Genomic DNA, 20,159 nt, shown 5'->3' with positions numbered 1-20,159 from the left:
CCACTGAAACTCATTGATCCGAACTCCGATTTTGACCTCTGCATCCGGCAGCCCCTGTGCTGGTGGTGCAGGTTTGGTACTTAGCTGACCTTTGACCCTTACTGATCTTTGGTGCCAAAGACTGGAACTGTAAGTTGCGGACTTACCTGTATAACTGCCTCATTGTTTTCTTCCATAGGAGAACATTGAACTTTTCAAAAGTTGCACTAGGCGTCGACTTTTTAAAAGACTAAAGTATTTTTCCTCACAACTTTCCTACCTTTTTGCGATGATCTTGGTATTAAGATAAAACTTGAACAAAGCATATTTTTATAAAATTAGTGTGGTACTCTTTTTTGATGTGTGTTCATTATTGGTCAATGTTGTGCAATAGATGTCTTACACTCCTCTGTGTTAGGCCTAAGGCTGCTCGGCCACAGTACCACTAATAGAGCACTTTGGGTTAACATTGAGTCCTGTACACTTCTGGGGAATCTATGGACTCTGTGCACGTTAGAACCACCTTGTGGCAAACTATATACATCTAGTGTTGGGTCCGGATGTTTGCACTTTGATTTCCTTCGAAGAAGTCTTTCCAGTCACGAGGTAGGCGACTCCTTTCGGCGATAGTGCACATGGGTATCGACTCCACTGTTAGATTGTTTTCCCGCAGAGGGTGATAATGGAGTTAGTAGGAGTAGTAAAAGGATATGTCCATGAATGCATGCATCTAATAGGCTGTTACTGCAACAGGTATAGGTATCCAGGGAGGTGGGTGGGCGCATACGAGTCTACAGCTCTATATGCCAAGAACAGATGCATACTGGGTAAGTAGCATTTTCCGTTCGAGGCATATGAGCTGTAGATCATATGCTATGCATGGATCATATAGCAGTTATCTCGTAAAGCAGTGGCTAACCATCTGTTGCAGTCGTCTGAAATAGTGTACGTAAAACTGTCTGGCCCACCCTAGCTTGTCTTCTTAACACATCTACACAATAGTGTTTCTTGAATGTGTGAGGTGTATATCATGCTGCAGCTTTGCAAATGTCATCTATGGGCATATTTCCCAAGAATGCCATAGAAGATCCCAGTTTGCGTGTAGATGGTGCTCTAGGGGGAAATGTTAACGTCCGTTTAGCTTTTGCATAGCATATTTGAATGCACTTGACTATCCACCTTGCAATACCGGATTTTGATATGGGATTGCCTTTGTGTGGTGGAGCAAAAGCGACAAAAATTTGGTTTGTATTACGGAAAGGTTTTATCCTTTCTATGTAATAAAACAATGCTCTCTTCACATCTAATATGTGTAGTACATGTTCTGCCACTTAATCTGGTTGAGGGAAGAACACAGGTAACTCAACAGATTGATATGAAAAGCAGAAATAACTAGAGAAAGGAATTTAGGAATAGTCCGAAGAACCACTTTATTTTGGTTTGGAGCATTTGTAAAAAGGGTTCTTCTATAGTTAGTGCCTGAAGCTCACCCACTCTTCTGAGAGATGTGACAGCAACTTTCCAAGTGAGAAACTGCAGTTCTCATTAGTGCAAGGACTCAAAGGGTGGACCCTTTAGTCTGGTGAGAACCATGTTGAGATTCCATACTGGAGCAGGTGGACGTCTCGGGGGAATGACTCAAGTCCCTCCATAAAGGCTTTGATAACAGGCACTCTAAAAGGAGATAGATGTTGTCTAGTCTGGAGGTATGCTGCTATTGCAGCGAGATGTAAGCGTATGGAAGTGTACGCTAAATTGGAACTTTGTAGATGTATCTAATAACATATGTTTTGTACAGAAGCATCAAGCGGGTTGATTTGGTTGTTATTACAGTATATCACAAACCGCTTCCACTTTGCTGCATAGCAGGCTCTTGTGGTCGGACGCCTAGCCTCTTTGATAATATTCATGCAGTCTGGCAGCCACACTAAGACTTCAAGAGCCAGATCGCCAGGTTGAGTTGACTGGGGTCTGGATGTCTTATGTCTCCATGGCTGTGTGAGAGTAGAGTGGGTGTAAAACGTAGTTTTTGATGAGTTCTAAAAGGATTGTGAACCAAGGTTGACGTGCCCATGTGGGAGCAACTAGGATTAGTGTCAGGGACACTTGATTGAGGTTCCGAACCATTAATGGAATGAGTGGGAGAGGCGGAAAAGCGTAAGCAAATATCCCCAAAAGTTGAAAGTTTGGAAGGAGGACCTGAGGGTGGAGTTCCCATTCGTGTATTTCCTGTCTTTGTCTGCTGAGGAGATCTGCAATCTGGTTGTTGACTCCTGGCAGGTGTTCTGCTAGGAGATAAAGTTTGTGGTGAATGGCCCACCTCCAGATGTCTTGGGCTTAATTATAAATGTATTATTAATTTTTATTTATGGTCATTGTTAATTTATTGTAAATTATTTATTAATTGGTAATTAATTTTAATTAATTGATTGGTAATTAAATTAATTATGTTATTTTTAATGTGTAGCGGGTTGTGGGTTTATAGGGGAATATGGTGGGAAGTAATTTAAATATAATTAATTAGTTAATGTGTTTATTGGTAATTAAATTGTTAATTATTAATTGGTTAATTTATAAATATATTCATTATAAATGTATTAATTTTTATTTATTGTTAATTTATTGTAATTTATTAATTGGTAATTAATTTAAATTGATGTATTGGTAAGTAAATTAATTATGTTATTTTTAATGTGTAGCGGATTGTGGGTTTATAGGGGAATAGGGTGGGAAGTAATTTAAATACAATTGGTAAATGTGTGTATTGTTAATTTATTTGTTTATTAATTGGTAATTCTTTTATTGATAATTTAATTAATTGTGGCAATTTTTTATGTGTCGCGCGTTGTGTGTTTATAGAGGAATAGGGTGGGAAGTAATTTAATGTTATTTAAGTAAATAATATTTTAATAGGTATTTATTAATCATTATTTTGTTTATTATTTTTTTTTTTTTAAATTATAAGTTTGTTAATTGAACCCCTACGCTATCCTACATTTTCCATACTGTTGCACTCACTGGAGTGGGAATAGTAATTTTTATCCCTACGCTATCCAACACTTTCCCTACTGTTGCAGTCACTGGAGTGGGAAAAGTAGTTTTTACCCCTCCCGCTATCCAACGTTTTCCCTACTGTTGCACTCACTGGAGTGGGAATAGTATTTTTTACCCCTACTCTATCCAACACTTCCCTACTGTTGCACTCACTGGAGTGGGAATAGTAAATTTTACCTCAACGCTATCCAACACTTTTCCTACTGTTGCAGTCACTGGGTTTGGAATAGTCATTTTATTTCTTCCGCTATCTAATATGTTTTGTATTTTAGCTAATGTACTGTATAATTCATTTTAAAAAGATTAAAATGTATTTAAATTGTTTAAATTTGTTATATATATATATATATTTTACGTTTATTTATATTATTTCTTTATGTGTATAGATGTATTTATAATTTATAAAAAAAAATAACCATAAGTGATTAAAATAAATATTAAAAAATAATAAGTATATATATTATATGTATGTTTAATGTATTTTTAAATTATATATATTACTTATAATTTTTAAGCATTTTAAAATATTTAACTGTTTATTGTAATTATATTAACTTACTTTATTTTACATTTTTTTAACAAATAAAAAACGATTTTTAACAGATATTTTTGACATCTATATTCTTTTTTCTACATTTTTGTAGTTACCTTAACCCCTTCAGTGCCCATGACGAGCTGGACTCGTCATGGGCCGCGGTTGCGCTGTGCCCATGACGAGTCCAGCTCGTCATAGACCCCGCCCGCTAATGCAACGGCCGGCACAGGGCGGGGAAAGGGGCGGGCACTGAAGGGGTTAATATAGATAGGATGTCGATATTCTTGTCCTCGATATTTTTGCTGCGATATTTTTGTAGGTCGATATTTTGACCTTCGATATTTAGTCAGTGATCCGAGCAAGGCCGCTTACCAACACTAGATCAGTCAATAAACCTTGTGACTTGTTCCACTGACTGGCTAAGCATTCTTGAGGTGGACGCATGTGCAGTCTGGCATGGGGGACGATAATGATGCAGGTAAGTTCGAGCTGGAATTCAATGCTTGGGTTGAAAGCGGAGAACTAAAGCCTGAATATTTCATATTCTGGCTAAGCTGGGAAAACCGAGAGTTTTTTGCGTACCTATTGTGGCTCCTAGGTAGTCCTTTGTATTGGTTGGTTGGAGATGAGACTTTTGTACATTGATTGTGAACCCTAGTTGATGCAGTAACCAAATTATCCTGAAAGTATGCTGCAGACATTGTTGGTACATTTCGGCTTTGAGGAGCCAGTCGTCTAAGTACGGGAAGTCGTGGATGCTCTGTCTCCTTAGGTGAGCAGCTACTACGGCCAGACACTTTGGGAAGAATCTGGGGGCAGTCGTCCCACCGAATGGAAGTACCCTGAACGGATAGTGCTGACCCGCTACCACAAACCTTAAGAATTTGCGATGAGCAGGGTAAACTGGTATATGAAAGTAGGCATCTCATAGATCTAGAGTAGATAGAAAGTCGCCTTTCTGTAGCAGAGGAAGAACCTGTTGAAGTGTCACCATGTGGAAATGGTCTGACTGAATGTACCGGTTGAGTTCTCGGAGATCTAAAATTGGTCTGAGAGAACTGTCTTTTTTGGGAATCAGGAGATAAAAGGAGAATACGCCCGACCCGTGATGTTGGAGCGGCACAGGCTCTACAGCCCCTTTTAGAAGCAGAGACTGAACCTCTTGTTATGAGGCGGTATAGGTGGTCTGGTGATAGTTTGTGGGGCTTTGGTGGAATATTTGGAGGCGTGTTGATAAATTCTAGGCAATACCCAGAACGGATAATTTGGAGTACCCAATTGTGTGTTATTGATTGCAAGATTGGTAGAAAATGTGACAGTCTTTCCCTGTAAGAAAGTGACTCTGTATATCCTGTCCCCAAATAGTTCCAGGGTGTACAGAGTCCACAGTCCCCAGAGGTTTCAAAAATCGACACTTGGAAGAATTTCTGGTACAAAACAGTCAATGTTACCCTATGGAGAAAAACTGAGTTATCTGCTTTCAGGTAAGTACTTGACTGGCAGAGTTAAGGTTCTGGGCATAGACTCAGGGGTCTCCCAGGGTCATGTAGGTACAGTTGTTACACCCTCAGCGGCACAAGGGCAGCCGGGTGCAGAGTGAGTTAGGCCCAATGTTGGCCTATGGCAGGCAGGGGGCCTTTGGTTGGTGGCTGCTGGCAGGCAGGCCACGCGGCTGTGGGAGCTGGGCTCCTGGTCACTTACTCAGGGCAAGTGGGGAAGTAGAATAGGATAGATGACTCCCAGGGGCACTCTGGCAGCTGGCTGCAGGGTGCTTTTGACCCATCAGGCGCTCAATTGATTTCAATGGAGAAGCTACAAGACTAACAAAGGCTGCAAGCTGGGGGACGAAGATTCTTCAGGTGCTTCAGGTGCGACCACCACTTCGAGAGGTAAGTTGGGAAGCTGTAGGATAGCTAGGCACCCAGGAGATGGGCACAGGGGGCCGCAGGGCGCCGGGTGCACTGGTGTCTTTTGGCGTCGGGAAATCTTACCCTTTGCTGGTCGCAGTTGGAGGGGTCCCTGGTTCTCAGGCTACAGGCGTCGTCTGGAGCGTCGAGGAGGGTCCTTGGGTGCTGGGTTCTTGGTCACAGTCGCTGAGGGGACGTCCTCGGGGTCTTTGTCCACTCAGGCACAGGCCAGGCTTGGCGAGTGCCGAGTGTGCAAGAGTCGCAGTTCCTAGCTGGCACCAGGGGTGTGTTACTTGCTTTGAGCAGAACCACTGCTTGTGGGAGTCCCATTCTTTTAGAGTCACAAGGCAGTCAGGTCCTTCGGGGTTTTCGAGATTCTTCAGGTGCCACCACCACTTCGAGAGGTAAGTTGGGTAGTTTGTGGATAGGTAGGTACACAGAGTTGGGCACAGGGGGCCGCAGGGCGCCAGGGTGCCTTTTGGTGTCGGGAAATCTTACCCTCTGTTGATCGCGGTTGGTGGGGTACCTGGTTCTGAGGCTGCAGGCGTCGTCAGGAGCGTCGAGGGAAGTCCTTGGGTGCCGGACTCTGGGTCACAGTCGCCGGGGGGTCGTCCTCGTGGTCTTTGTTCACTACGGCACAGGCCAGGCTTGGCGGGTGCAGAGTGTGCAGGGTTCGCGGTTCCGGGCTGATGCCAGGGATTAGATGCTGAGTTTGAGCAGAGCCTCTGCTCATGGGAGTCCCAGGTGCATAGAGCCAAAAGGTAGCCAGGTCCTCCGGGGTTTGTGAGGTTGCTAGCCACAAGAGGTGCCGGGTTGTAGCAGGAACAGGTTCGAGGGTCGACAGGCCGGTAGGGCTGGAGCCAAAGCAGTTGATGTCTTCCTCTTCTTAGCAGCTGCACGGCAGGTCTTTCTTCTTGCTCTTCTTTGTATTTTTGAATCTGGGGAAGGAAGGTTCAGGGTGCCCCTAAATACTAGATTTAGGGGCATTACAGGTAGGTAAAGGACCAATGGGTCCCTGTCCTGGGGTGGGTACACCCCCTATTCTGCCAATCTCCTGGGGAGGTGGGCAGTACCCTAGTTCTGATTGGTTAGGGCATCCCATCTTCAAGATGGCGAGCACCCGGAGATGTGCTTCACCTCGCCTCCCCCACCTGAGGGATGGGGGTTGGCAGGCTGGCACAGCCCGTCCTTATTTGGGGTTCCCGGCCAGGCTTCCCGCCAGAGTGGGGGTTGCAAGTGGCCTGGGGAAGCTCACAGAGGCGGCAGGCCTTAGAAGCTTCCCCCTGCCCATCCTGGGGGAGGAGACCTAGCACCTCTCCCAGGATGTGCATTGTTTCAGGCCCAGGAGAGCAGGGGCTCTCCTACCCAGGGGTTCAGCAACATGTCTGCTGTGTGGCAGCCTAGGCAGCCTCTCAGACCAGACGTGGATTGTAGGTTAGGTTTCAGGGGGCATCTCTAAGATGCCCTCTGGGGTGCTTGGTACGTTATATCCCACACTGGCATCAGAGCGGGTTTAATGTGCTGAGAAGTTTGATACCAAACTTCAGTCTTCAGTGTTGCCATTATGGTGCTGTAGAGTTCCTGTTTGACTAGCTCTCAGCACCTTGTACTTTTAAATGGCAGCACTGCACTTACAGGGCCCAGGAATGGACCTGGGTACTGTAGGGGCACAGGGCTCATGCTCCTGTGCCCACACCACTGGCATAGGGCACCCAGCTAGAGGGGTGGCTGATGTATGCCAGGGCAGTGTAGGTGGTGGGCATTGCACACAGGGATGTGTGCCATGTCGACTCTTTGTTTTGTCTTGTACCCAGACACTCAGCCTGCAAGGGCAGCGTGTGTGTGTTAGGGTACAGTGCCTCTAAGGGTGGCACAATGAGTGCTGCAGCCCTTAGAAGCCTTCCCTGGTCACAAAGCCCTGGGTACCTAGGGTACCATTTACCAGGGGCTGACATGTGGCCAGGGATTGCCAATTTGGGTTTGAGGTTTTTGTTAAGGGAAGGAACACAGGCCCTGGGCACCTGATTGGCAGGAGTCCAGGGCACACTCAGTCAAAGTACATTCAGTAATTCAGCAAAAAGTGGAGGCATACCATGCAAGAAAGATGGGACTTTCTCACAGTCACAAACTGTTTCCTTGGAGCGAAAAGCCTGGCACGCGTCGCAGTCTTGTTCTCTGTGTTCAGGGGGACAAACACATTACACACTTCATGTGAGTCAGTGCGCGGGTATTTTGTGTTGCACCGTGGGCAGAGTTTGCTCCATCGACTGCAGGTCGACCCAACGCGGGTAGGCCTGACGGCCTTCCACGAACTTTCCATTCGAAAGATTATTTAAGTAATACTATATGCATTGATAGGGAGACGCAATCGAAAACAATGCAGTTGAGGGTGAATTTCTTGCGTACCGAACAGAGGGAGAGAGGGAGAGAGGGAGAGAGGGAGAGAGGGAGAGAGGGAGAGAGGGAGAGAGGGAGAGAGGGAGAGAGGGAGAGAGGGAGAGGGGGAGAGGGGGAGAGGGGGAGAGGGGAGAGAGGGAGAGAGGGAGAGGGGAGAGGGGAGAGGGGAGAGGGGGAGAGGGGGAGAGGGGGAGAGGGGGAGAGGGGGAGAGGGGGAGAGGGGGGAGAGGGGGAGAGGGGGAGAGGGGGAGAGGGGGAGAGGGGGAGAGGGGGAGAGGGGGAGAGGGGAGAGGGAGAGGGAGAGGGAGAGGGAGAGGGGAGAGGGAGAGGGAGAGGGAGGGAGAGGGAGAGGGAGAGGGAGGAGGGAGAGGGAGAGGGAGAGGGAGAGGGAGAGGGAGAGGGAGGAGAGGGAGAGGGAGAGGGAGAGGGAGAGGGAGAGGGAGAGGGAGAGGGAGAGGGAGAGGGAGAGGGAGAGGGAGAGGAGAGGGAGAGGGAGAGGGAGAGGGAGAGGAGAGGGAGAGGAGAGGGAGAGGGAGAGGGAGAGGGAGAGGGAGAGGGAGAGGGAGAGGGAGAGGGAGAGGGAGAGGGAGAGGGAGAGGGAGAGGGAGAGGGAGAGGGAGAGGGAGAGGGAGAGGGAGAGGGAGAGGGGGAGAGAGGAGAGGAGAGGGGGAGAGGGAGAGGGGGAGAGGGAGAGGAGAGGGAGAGGGAGAGGGAGAGGGAGAGGGAGAGGGAGAGGGAGAGGGAGAGGAGAGGGAGAGGGAGAGGGAGGGAGAGGGAGAGGGAGAGGGAGAGGGAGAGGGAGAGGGAGAGGGAGAGGAGAGAGGGAGAGAGAGAGAGAGAGAGAGAGAGAGAGAGAGAGAGAGAGGAGAGAGAGAGAGAGAGAGAGAGAGGGAGAGAGAGAGAGAGAGAGAGAGAGAGAGGGAGAGGGAGAGGGAGAGGGAGAGGGAGAGAGAGGGAGAGAGAGAGAGGAGAGAGAGGGAGAGGGAGAGGGAGAGGGAGAGGGAGAGGGGAGAGAGAGAGAGGAGAGGGAGAGGGAGAGGGAGAGGGAGAGGGAGAGGGAGAGGGAGAGGGAGAGGGAGGGAGGGAGAGAGGGAGAGGGAGAGGGAGAGGGAGAGGGAGAGGGAGAGGGAGAGGGAGAGGGAGAGAGGAGAGGGAGAGGGAGAGGGAGAGGGAGAGGGAGAGGGAGAGGGAGAGGGAGAGGGAGAGGGAGAGGGAGAGAGAGGGAGAGGGAGAGGGAGAGAGGGAGAGGGGGAGAGAGAGGGAGAGGGAGAGGGAGAGGGAGAGGGAGACCAACATCGAAATGGTTACTTGCAAGTCGGAGTAGTTTAGCTGCCTGAAGAATTTTCTGTAATCACATGCTTTGCATCTTTTCCTCCAGCTAGAGGTTAGGTCCATAATCAGGTTTTGGTTTTCTTCTGTGGTTTTGTGTGGGCGTCTTGAACCACCATTTGGTGGCAAGTTCATCCCTTGTGTGACATCGGATGGCACCCCAGAAATTCCTGGTTGTCGCTGCCATCTTCAGATTTTTTTTTTCCTCTGTCTTTCTCTTGAACTTACTCTTGTCTTGAGTCGTCTGTTCTCCTCGCCTGTTTGTTTCCCTCGTATTCCCTATAGGTAGGACATGAGTGTTCTTCGCACATTCAAGATATGAATTGCCCTCTCTGCCAGAGTCTTTAAATCCTGAAAGCATAATGGCAGATGAATGCTCTGGCTGACATACAGGCAATACCATCTTTGGTAGCAACTGTGGATTCGTTCTCAGGACCACCTTGTCTTTGTGCATTTAGAGGTATGGTGCTCGGACCGTCAGCGCCTGCAGCTCACTGACTCTGCCAAGTGACATGATGGCTATTAGGAATACTGTCTTTAGGGTTACAAACCTCAATTCGGTCTTTTGCATTGGTTTAAATAGTTCTGTCATGGGTTGCTTGAGTGCTGTATTCAGATTCTACATGGGCGCTGGTGCTGCTTGCTCTTGGTGCCATTATTTGATCCTTTCAGGGATCTTTTCATTACTGGTAGCATGAAAAGGCTGTTCCCTGTTCCCCTTGTATAAGAGACTATGGCAGCCAGGTGAACCTTTAAGGATGAATAGGATAGGCCGCAGTCTAGCAGGTGGGTAATGTATGTTAGTACCGTTCTGTGTACTGTCCTTGTCTCAAATCTTTCTTGGTCTCTGCACTAGTAGATGTATCTAGTTCACTTGGCTGTGTAGCACTTTCTGGTGCTCTGTTTTCTTGCCTCCCTCAGGGTTTCCATTATCCTGGTGGGCAGTTGGAGGTGCCTAAACTAAGTAATCAGGAGCCATGCCAATGGGTTGAATGTGGCTGGTTCAAGGTGACACTTCTATGTTCTGCATGGTTAACAGGTCTTGAGGTGCCTTGATTGGTATGATTTGTACTTTTGACATCTCCGAATACCATGCATGTCTGGCCCATTGAGGTGCAATTAGTTTGAGTGACGTTCCTGGTTGTTTGGCCTTGTTCAGAACCCTTAAGATCAGGGGAATTAGGGGAAAGGCTTAGGAAAAATCTCCCTAACCAGTTTAGCCACAGGGCATTCCTTTTGGGCTGGTGGTGTGGAAACCTGGACGTGAAGTTTGGGCATTTTGCGTTTTCTGGGGGAGCGAAAAGATCTAGGTTTGGCGTTCCCTCACTGTTTGAACACTCTGTCCAATACTTTCTGCTTTATCTCCCAATAGTGGGAGGTGTTCTCTTGCCTGTACAGTCTGTCTGCTTCCCACCAAGGTATATTGTCACCAGGGTTGTGTTTCATTGAATCGCCCACTTCAATATCTCTTGCGCTAGTTTTGACAGTGGGGAAGACTTTTGTTCCCGCTGCTTGTTGAGGTAGAAAATCGTTGTGTTTGTATAAGCAATGTCGGTTTCTTCACATGCGCTTGAAAAGTTTTCAGAGCTAGTAAGACCATCCTTAGTTCCCGGTATTTTATATGTTTCACTGCTTTCCCGGGGCTTCAGAGGTCTTTGAACTTCAGATTCCCCAGTTGTTGTTAGTCACCAGGGGAGTTGGTAATCTGAAACATCTTTCTATACTCACGTTTGCTGGGTTCCACCATTCATAATCTACTGAAGTCTTGAAATAACTAGATCCTCACAGCTCAGAGTGGATTGTGACCATCCACTGCAGATCCAATTCCTGTATGAGTCGCATACCTAGTCTTGCATATGATATAACTGGAAATGCATGAAGTCATCGTGCCCATCAGCTTCATGACAGTCCTCACTGTCAGAGATGAACCTTCTGGCAGAGAAGAGCTTGTTCCACTATCGCTGTTGCTCTCTTGGGGACAGGGTTGGCACTGTTCTGGAGTCAAATGGTGCCCCCCAGGAACTCCTTTACTCCCACCAGGAGAAGTAGCGACTTTCTGAGGTTTATTGTAAACCTGAGATTTTGGAGCTTTCCGATGACTGTTTGCATGTCAGTGTGGCACTTTTGCCTCTACCAACCAATTGTCCAGATAAGTAGAAACATGTATACCCTCTTTCCAAGTGTGCAGCCACTGCTGCCAGGCATTTTGTGAAAACCCTTAGAGCAGATTTTATCAGAGGGTAGCATTCTGAATCGTTAGTGTACTCCATTCACAAGAAATCTGAGCGATTTCTTGTGCCTCAGGTTCGTTGGTAAATGTAAGTAGGCGTGTTTTTAATCTAACGTGGCCATACAGTCTTCCCTATCTAGGAGTGGGATCACTTCTTACAATGTTGACTTTTTTTTAAATGTTTAGTTCATATGAACTTGTTTAGGTAACTGAGATCTAGGATCAGTCTCAGTGTTGAGTCTTGGTACTAGGAAATCTGCTGAGTAGATACAACTGCCTGACTCCCTCTGTGGGAATTTCTCTATGCCTCACTTTTTGACGAGTTTGTTGACCTCTCACAACTGTGTGAATTCTTGGTCCCTTAATGTTCTCGTCTTTAGGCAGTTTGAGGAGTTTTATGCAGTAGTCATGTTTTATGACGTTTAAGATCTAATTGTCTGAGGTGTTTGTCCTCCATTCCTGTAGGATTCCTCCTATTCTCCCCTCTACTGGTGTTATATGCCTAGTAATCTGACCGTGTTAGTCACTTGGTGGTTCCTTCCCTTGTGGGTCGTCCTCAGTGTCAGACTGGCCATAGTGAGCACCGAGCGTTTCCCCAGTAGGCTGCTAGGGTGGGGGCCAGTTTTGGGCCCCCAGGGGCCGTTTTTGTTACCGGGGGTCGGCAATATTGGCCCTCTGTAACGAAATCGAGAAGTTTCCTAGGGCCAGCTTCTGTTCCCAGTCTGGCCCTGGTTGTCCCATGCCTCTGGGTTTTCCGCGGAAGGGGTGCCTCGTCGGATATTGCCACAGTTGCTGAGCAGGTTGCTGTGCAACCTCCTGGTTGAAGCCTGGCTGCTGGTGCTGTTGGGTTGTTGAGAAACCCACTCTGCCTGATGTTCTTCTGTTGGCGGTACCTCCCCTCCTGAAGGACCCATACTGATCTGTAAGGCCCCCATGGGGGAACAACCTTTACAACGCAACTTTTACAACGCACTACCATTACAACGAAACTGTTACAACGCGAGTGCATTGACAACGCAGGACATTACAACGCAAGTCTTTACATCGACTTGCACTAGATGGCGTGCTAACATTAAAAATAGTGTAGTTTACTATCCCAACACCTTCCCTACTGTTACGTGGACTGGAGTTGGAATAGTAAATTACACTTTAATTTTTGCACGCCATCTAGTGCAAGTCGATGTAAAGACTTGCGTTGTAATGTCCTGCGTTGTCAATGCACTCGCGTTGTAAAACTTTCGTTTTAACAGCATGCGTTGTAACAGCATGCGTTCTAACAAAATACATCCCCCCCATGGCCTAAGCCGTTCCATTGTCCTTAATTTGCTGGAGTGCTTCGTCAACACCGGAGTCGAAGAGAGTCTTCCATGTAAAAGGCATATTTATCACCGAAGATTGTACCTCTGCCTTGAATCCAAAGATACGGAGTCATGTGTACCTCCTCACCATGGCCCCCATGGACATCTGCCTTCTTGTGATATCTGCTGCATCCAGCGTAGACTAGAGGCAGGGGCAGGCCTTACTGTATCACTGCATTTGCTCTTTTTGGAACTCCTCTGGAAAGTGTTGCATTAGGTCTTCCATTTCTACCCATTGCTTGTGGCCATATCTGTTAGGAGTGCTGTAATTTGCAGTTCTCCACTGGGTCGCTGCCTCCCTTTCCATATTTCTCCCTATCAGGTCCATCCTCCTGTTTTCTTACTCTGGAGGAGGTCCGGTCGAAGTGGGGGCATAATTTCTCTATCTGGGTGCGACCAATATGACAGAGTTCGCAGGTGCGTTCCCATTGATGTACTGTGGCTTCGAAGTAGGATGCTTCTATTTCTTCTCTACTTAAGTGGTAATCTCCCTAGCTTTCGAGGGCTGCCTAAAAACTTCCTTGCCCTGGTCTATGATGCTGGGGAGCATGGGCAGGCATGGGTTTGCCTTCTAAGATGGCATCAGATTTCGAGGAGGAAGTATGACTCCTCCCTCTCTTGCTCCAGCTGGACCCCATAGGTGTCTGCCGCTATCTTGATAGGTCCATTGTACATGGGCAGTTCGAATCCTTCGGTGATTTAGCGTATATGTCCTGCCACTCTTCATTATGCGATAAGAGGGGATTTTGGAGTCAAACTCCTTCTGCAGGAGTGCTTTTTCAGCTTCAAATATGTGGCTTTTCCTTTCCATACTGAACGATCGTTCGTAGTCTGTCATTGAGGATGCTTCCTCTTTGAGGTGATCAGCTCTGTCTCTTTTGCCTCCGTGGCCCTTTCCTTCAGAAATGCGTTTGCGCCTGCCGGCGTAGAGGCTTGTTTTGAGTGCTTGCCCCCATCAGTGTCCTTTGTTCGAGACCTGTGTGGCTTTGTGTTCCTGCCAAACTTTGGCCCTCGATTGTTTTTATGCAGATGTGGCCTTCGGGGTCTTTGGGACTTTTTTTTACTTCCCTATGTTTTAAGTCCCTCACCGCTTTCGTCGTAGCTTCGACTTTCGACTTCGATGATGGTATCATCGGCATCCAACTCTCATCTCTGTGCCAGCTCAGCTTTAACATTTTCTTCATCGTAGCTGGTGAGATCCAGGTCTTTCAGGGATTCTTGTGGTTTCGACGGAAACCACAAGAAAAAAATAGTCTCAATATGGTGGTGATGCACAGGAACATCCAGGGTGCCACCTGACGTCACACAAGGGATGGGCTTACCACCAAATGGTGGTTGACAACGCCCACACAGACAAAAAAGAGTGAGACAAGAGGACAGAACACAATTCCAGACCCAATCATTAGATGGGGTAATAGATGCAGAGCACGTGAATCCAGAAAACGAGCCATGCTGGGTTTCTTCACTCGCTTGCAATGCAATGTTAAAAAAAAAAACAAGTGTTAATGGCTGTACATACCCAACTGTTGCAAAACAGTTGCCTTGACCTGGGCAGGAAGGTTTTCCGTCTGCAATAGTTGTTCATAAGCTTCTTTTGCAGAATGATACTTTCTCTGCAGGGGAGTAAATGTATAGTTAATAGAAATGCCTTCCTCCTCACGTACAGGTAACAAAAAGACAACCGCATGCACTTTGAAATATTCTACTTTGTAAAAATCCAATACCCACCAGTATGATAAATCATGAAGGAAAAATAGTTTTCAGAAGGACCACTACATTCCTGATTGAGCTTCTTTTCGTTCCCAGTGCACTGCTGCATGCATGGTTTCCTACCAAAAGCGCTAGAAGTGCTCAAAGAGAATAAAGACTGTATATCTCCCATGCTTATTTATGCTACATGTGCAAATTAGAGGATTCTTGGGGAAGACCAGAGTCTGCTTGGATAAGGTGTAAGAAAGGCGATTTCGTCACGTCTATCTTTGTTTTTTCCACAGGAAAAGAAATAGATTTTTTTTAAATGCATGCTAAAAGAGGTGATAATTTGCAAGTCCTACCGCTGTACAGTGAACAAAACAAATCCTGCTGCATAAAACATTTTGTAGCAAGTATAGAAAATTGTAAATCAATTTTGAATCTCAAGTAAAAAAATAAATAATAAATACATGTAGGAATCCATCTAGTCACACACGTGGAATATGGCATGCTACACAGGACTTGCAAGCTGGTGACTTTCCTTCACCTAATTGGACCAATGCACAGCCCCTGCCCAGCTTATGTCAGAGATGTGGCCCGGTTTTCACTTAGCAGTTACTTCCTTAGAAGGATCTCAAATGAATCATTCACCCCAGAAGGGATAAGATTAACATGAACAAATGTCCTCAGAATACTCACATCAGGCACTGTAAATACTTGAGATGTAAATAGAATGCTGAAGAGGAGTACATGAAGCTATAAGTGTAGGCCTCCCCTTATGATTATAATGCAAGTGCTTTGAATAAACATGCAGCTGAAATCCAGCATATCTATAAAATACATTTCCTTTATCAGAGAGGGGTCTTATGATGAAAGGAAGTCTCAAATTCTTCACGTACTTGATGAAATTGTGACAACCTAGACTGTCCTAAGCTTTGGTCTTTCCATGACATCAGAAAAAAACAAGAGGTTGCTTAATTGGTTCTTTTGTTCCTCAATTCCATCAAACTCCCATCATAAAGAAGCTTGTCAAATGTGTCCTTTACATTTAGATGGCTTCTCAAACCGAACACTGTACTGCTTATAATTATACCCTGTCCATCTTATACGATACAGTATCAGCTGGTCTGAATTAATTTGTTCCAATTCTATTAGAAATCCTCTATCAACCACATTCTCTTCCAGTCCCCTGATTGGGGGATAATGCATTAACCTCTAAACATCCATGACTACTTTGAACCATCTGTAATAGCAACATTGTGCCAGGACTTAAAATCAAAGACTGAGCGGTGTAAATATTGACCTCTGAACAGGGTAATCTTCACATGCGTTCAATTGCACACATTACGTCACTACTATAAAAACAATGTACATGTTGACAAAAATAGTTAATCTAAACTTCATTACAATTTATTAGCACATTTCATAATTTTTAGTAATGGTAGTTTACGCATAGGTAAACAACTTAAACACTCACCTGAGATTCATACAAGTGAGCAATGTGAAACTGAACTGCAAGACAAAAACCAGTATTAGTCATCAAAGCTTCAAACACTTCAAAATAATGGCTTATATGAAAATAGGCAGTATATAAAAATCACTGACAATGAGCAAACTTTTATTCTACTGATCGACTGTGTGCACAAGTCTTCACTTTCTAGAAAAATCCTACAATGTTGGTAGGGTATTTCCAAAAACTGTTAATTAAAATCTATAACTGTTCACCTTCTCGCGCCCTCTCCATACTTGGGAATCATTACGAAATAAACTCCAAAATAGATATTTGACAGGACTCAAGTAAAAATGGTCTGGCCTCAGGATCTTTAAAAAAAGTTATTGCAGTAAGTATATTCATCTCACCACATCATGACCAGAGGACATCGTGGGCAGTTGACTGACCTGCACAGCATATGTACAGAAATGTAGACACGGTGTACTAAGCGCCCTGATTTATGCGCCCCCCCCCATCGGTTAAAGGTACACTTAAGTGGGACTCCTTGTTTCAGCCTCGAAATGGACACATATGGGTGTGTTCAAGTGTGTGCCTTTTCCACTTTGACCCTTAGTGAGTCCGAACTACAACGACAGCTCTTTATGAAGGGATGGCTGCCTATGTTCAAGTTGCCCATTTCAGCCTGCACATACACTTCCCTTCCAGGTACACACTCCTTGAAGCCTGCAGAGCCTGGTAGTGGAGAGGGATACTAGACCATCCCTCTGTTTAGAGAAGGGTTACATCCTGAAACTCACTCACTCACTCCCCTCCAATTGGGTTGATGATTGACTCCCAGGCAACAGGGCAGATGCAAAGTTCTGCCTGACCATCAATCCCTAAAAATTAGTTTGACTTTCCCAAACTGGTCATGATGCGTGACACATTGCTACAGAACCCTGGAAACTGCAGAGCGAAAAGAAGATTCCTTTTCCTAGAATTGGAGTTCTTTAATGAAGACCTCTGGATGGCTTTCACATCTGTTTCCAGCAGAATAGGCTCATGGCTCAAGATCTTTACATTTAGTGGAGTGGGGTTTAGGTCTACTATCCAAGGATGGATTTGGTTTTTAGAAGTATAATAAAATACCATAAACCACTCAGTTCGAGATAGATTGCTTGGGTAACAGGGCAAGTATTTATAGCGCCATAGTTTACAAATTTATTAGAGGTCATTAACTCCTCAGTTCTGTCAACATTTAGTGTGTGTAGAGAGGGTTCTGCAGTGAGTTGATTATAAAAGACAGTAGTAATGATTTAAATGTGGAAATGTGAAATCACTTTTGGTAAGGACGGAAGAGTTTTAAACTTCATTTCACTATTAAGAATGATCATAACAGGCTCAACGTATAACACCTTAATGTAACAATTTTATATGTAGAATTAACAGCTACCAATAAGGAAAGTTACTTAACCTCTAAGGATCTGTTACTAGCGTGCAGTGCATTCTTTGTATACTCCTGTCAACTAGTGTTGAGTTCTGACATTTACAATTTGTTTTTCTTCTAATTAGTCTCTCAAGTCTCAAAGTACATGGTGTCTCCTAATGCGAACATTGCGCATGGTCACCGAATCCTTGTTAGACTTTTTCACCCAGAGGGTGAGTGTCATGGAGTGGTACAACAAAGTGGTGTACATGTGCACTGATAAAAACATTACGTGTAGAAGAGAAAGAAAGGTCTGTAGCCAGAGCCACACATGTCCAGGGAGGCTGGTGGGCACATGTATATCTACAGCACTACAAACAGCTGCTTAAAGAATAAGTAACATTTTCAGTTTGTAACATGTGTTGCAGTAGATACACATTCTATGCACAGACTGGAAAGCAGTCCACCCCATTTATGCTTTGGCTAGCATGTGGATGAAAAAGAGGTCTGAAAAAGGATAGCATAGCATGAACATCACAAACTAGTGTTTGGTAAACGTACGTGGGATTGCCCAAGTAGCTGCATTACAAATAGAATAGTGGGATGTTTCCAAAAAAGGCCATGGAAGAGGCCTTTTTCATGTGCATTGTCCCCCGGGAGGTGCAGGGAGAACTTGCTTGGCTTTAAGGTAGTTGGTTTGGATACACTGGACTATCCTAGCAATTTCTGCTTTTGAAATAGGTTGACCTTTAAGAGGTTTGCTAAAATCTACAAACAGCTGGTCTGCCTTACGACAGGACTTGGTCCTATCAATGTAGTACATGAGAGCTCACAACATCTGAAGTGTGCTGGGATCTGAAACTGACTGTGGTTGCGGAAAGAAAAAACTAGATTTCTATGCTCTAGGTAAGATGAAAGGGAGAAATAACGTTTTGGCAGAAACTTTGAATTGGTCAATAATGCTCTATTGTTATAAAGATATAAGGTTCTTGTAATGTGAGAGCTTGCAGTTCACTAATGTGCTCGAGTGAGGTTATAGCCACTAAGAATGCAATCTTCCATGAAAGGAACTGAAGAGGGCAGGAATGCATTTTCCCAAAAGGGGACCATAACTCTGGTGAGGACACTGCTAAGATTCTATTGAGGAGCTGGTGGCACCCTTGGGGGAAGAGGCATCAGGCCCTCCATAAAACCCTTGACTGGTATACGGATCGGCTATGGCTGCTAAATGGAGTCTAACGGAAGCGTATGCTAACCCGAAGTACTGTATATAAAGGAAGTAGCATATACCGTCCAGAACCGTTGAGTTTAATGGATCTATGTGGTTTGGAAAACAGTAGGGGACAATTAACTTCCAATTTGCTGCTTACTCTCATAACTCTCAAATCTCAGGTGCCAGATCGCTAGGTTGAGCTCTTAGGGATCTATGCCTGATCAGTCCCGGATTTTTGTTGAGAAGTTCCGGTCTGTTGAGGAGCTTCTCATGGAGACTGATGGATATTATAAGTAGAGTGGAGTACCAGGATTGTCTAGCCCAGGTGGGAGCTACAAGGATAAGTTTCTGAATGTTTGTTGAATCTTTCACACCACTTACAGAAAGAGCGGAAAAGGTGGAAAAACGTTAGCAAATATCCTTGATCAGTTCATCCATAATGTATTCCCCATGGACGGTGGCAACCTGGAAGTGAAGCTTGGGCTTTCTGCTATCTCCGGGATGGCAAACCGGTCTATCGTGAAGACTAGGTGCCGCCTTATTTTTCTAGGTAGTACATGGTTGTCATGTTGTCCGCTCGGACTAGTACTACCTTGCCCTGTATCTGCAGGAGGAAGGCGTTGACGGTTAGCTGGAGTGGTAGGACTTTGAGATAATTTATGTGGTAGCCCTACAGCTGTGGTGTCACCAACACTTGCACTGCTGTGAGATTAAGATGGTAGCCCATCCTCCTTGTGAGGAGTCCGCTGCGATGGTGACCTGCAGTAAAAGGTCTTTGAAAGGCCGGCCCTAGAACAAAATGTGATCCTCCGCTTGGGAGGATAGTGTTCGCAAGACACTGCTGAACCAGACGCATGTGCAGTCTAGCATGAGGCACTATGGCGAAACAGTAGGCCATCATTCTGAGAAGTCACATATCTGTTCTGACTAGTAGGGGAAGATTTGGCTGAAAAAGAGGAACAAGCTGACGGAAAGCGATTACTTTGTTGACACGGGTAGGCCTAGACAGGGTTTTAACTGTAGAGGGATCAAGTGTGACTTGGTGATACTGATGGTAAATTCTAAGGCATGCAGGTAAATTCTAAGGCATGCAGGTAAGGCACGGGTAAAATGGGATGCATACGGGCGAGACATTGATGTATGCTTGAGTTCTTGATCGACTAATCGTCCATTAATGCCACCTTGTCTTAAATGTGCTGTAACCACAGCTAGGTACATTTGGTTAAAGACCCTTGGTGCGGTGGTCAAGCCGAATTAAAAGACCTTCAATTGGCAAGGATAGCCACTTACCACAAAGTGCAGCTAGCGTCAGTGGGCTGGGTGGATAGGAATGTAGAAATATGAATCCTTTAGTTCCAACGCTGCCATGAAGTCACCTTGCTGCAGCAGAGGTGCGACATATTGAAGGGTTTCCACATAGAAGCGTTCCGATACAATGCATCAGTTGAGGGGTCTGAGACCAAGGATTGGTCCATGTGGCCAGTCCTCCTTTGGGATAAGAAAGTAGAGAGCAAATCCCCTTCCCCTTTCTTCAATGGCTCCTTTCAATAGGAGGGCTTGTACTTCATCCTCTTGAAGGTGTAGGTGGGTTCTCTCCAAGATGTGAG

The 20,159-nt window shown here is 45.7% G+C and overlaps 1 protein-coding gene across 3 annotated transcripts in view; it reads right to left on the bottom strand.

The window, feature by feature from the left end:
* The window catches only part of KDM6A (lysine demethylase 6A), a 1,084,836-nt gene that overhangs the window by 810,350 nt on the left and 254,327 nt on the right, over positions 1 to 20,159 (bottom strand). For all 3 annotated transcript variants that reach the window (XM_085622961.1, XM_085622962.1, XM_085622963.1), the window contains exons 8-9: positions 15,959 to 15,993; positions 14,309 to 14,402 (exon numbers count right to left, since the gene is read on the bottom strand). In XM_085622961.1, coding sequence (XP_085479087.1) covers positions 14,309 to 14,402; positions 15,959 to 15,993 — 129 coding nt within the window. The remainder of the gene's footprint in view (positions 1 to 14,308; positions 14,403 to 15,958; positions 15,994 to 20,159) is intronic.

Source organism: Triturus cristatus, chromosome 8 (assembly GCF_964204655.1).
Source record: "Triturus cristatus chromosome 8, aTriCri1.1, whole genome shotgun sequence".
NCBI lineage: Eukaryota > Metazoa > Chordata > Amphibia > Caudata > Salamandridae > Triturus > Triturus cristatus.
Note: the sequence above shows the minus strand (reverse complement) of the source record. Positions and strands in the feature narration are given on the sequence as shown.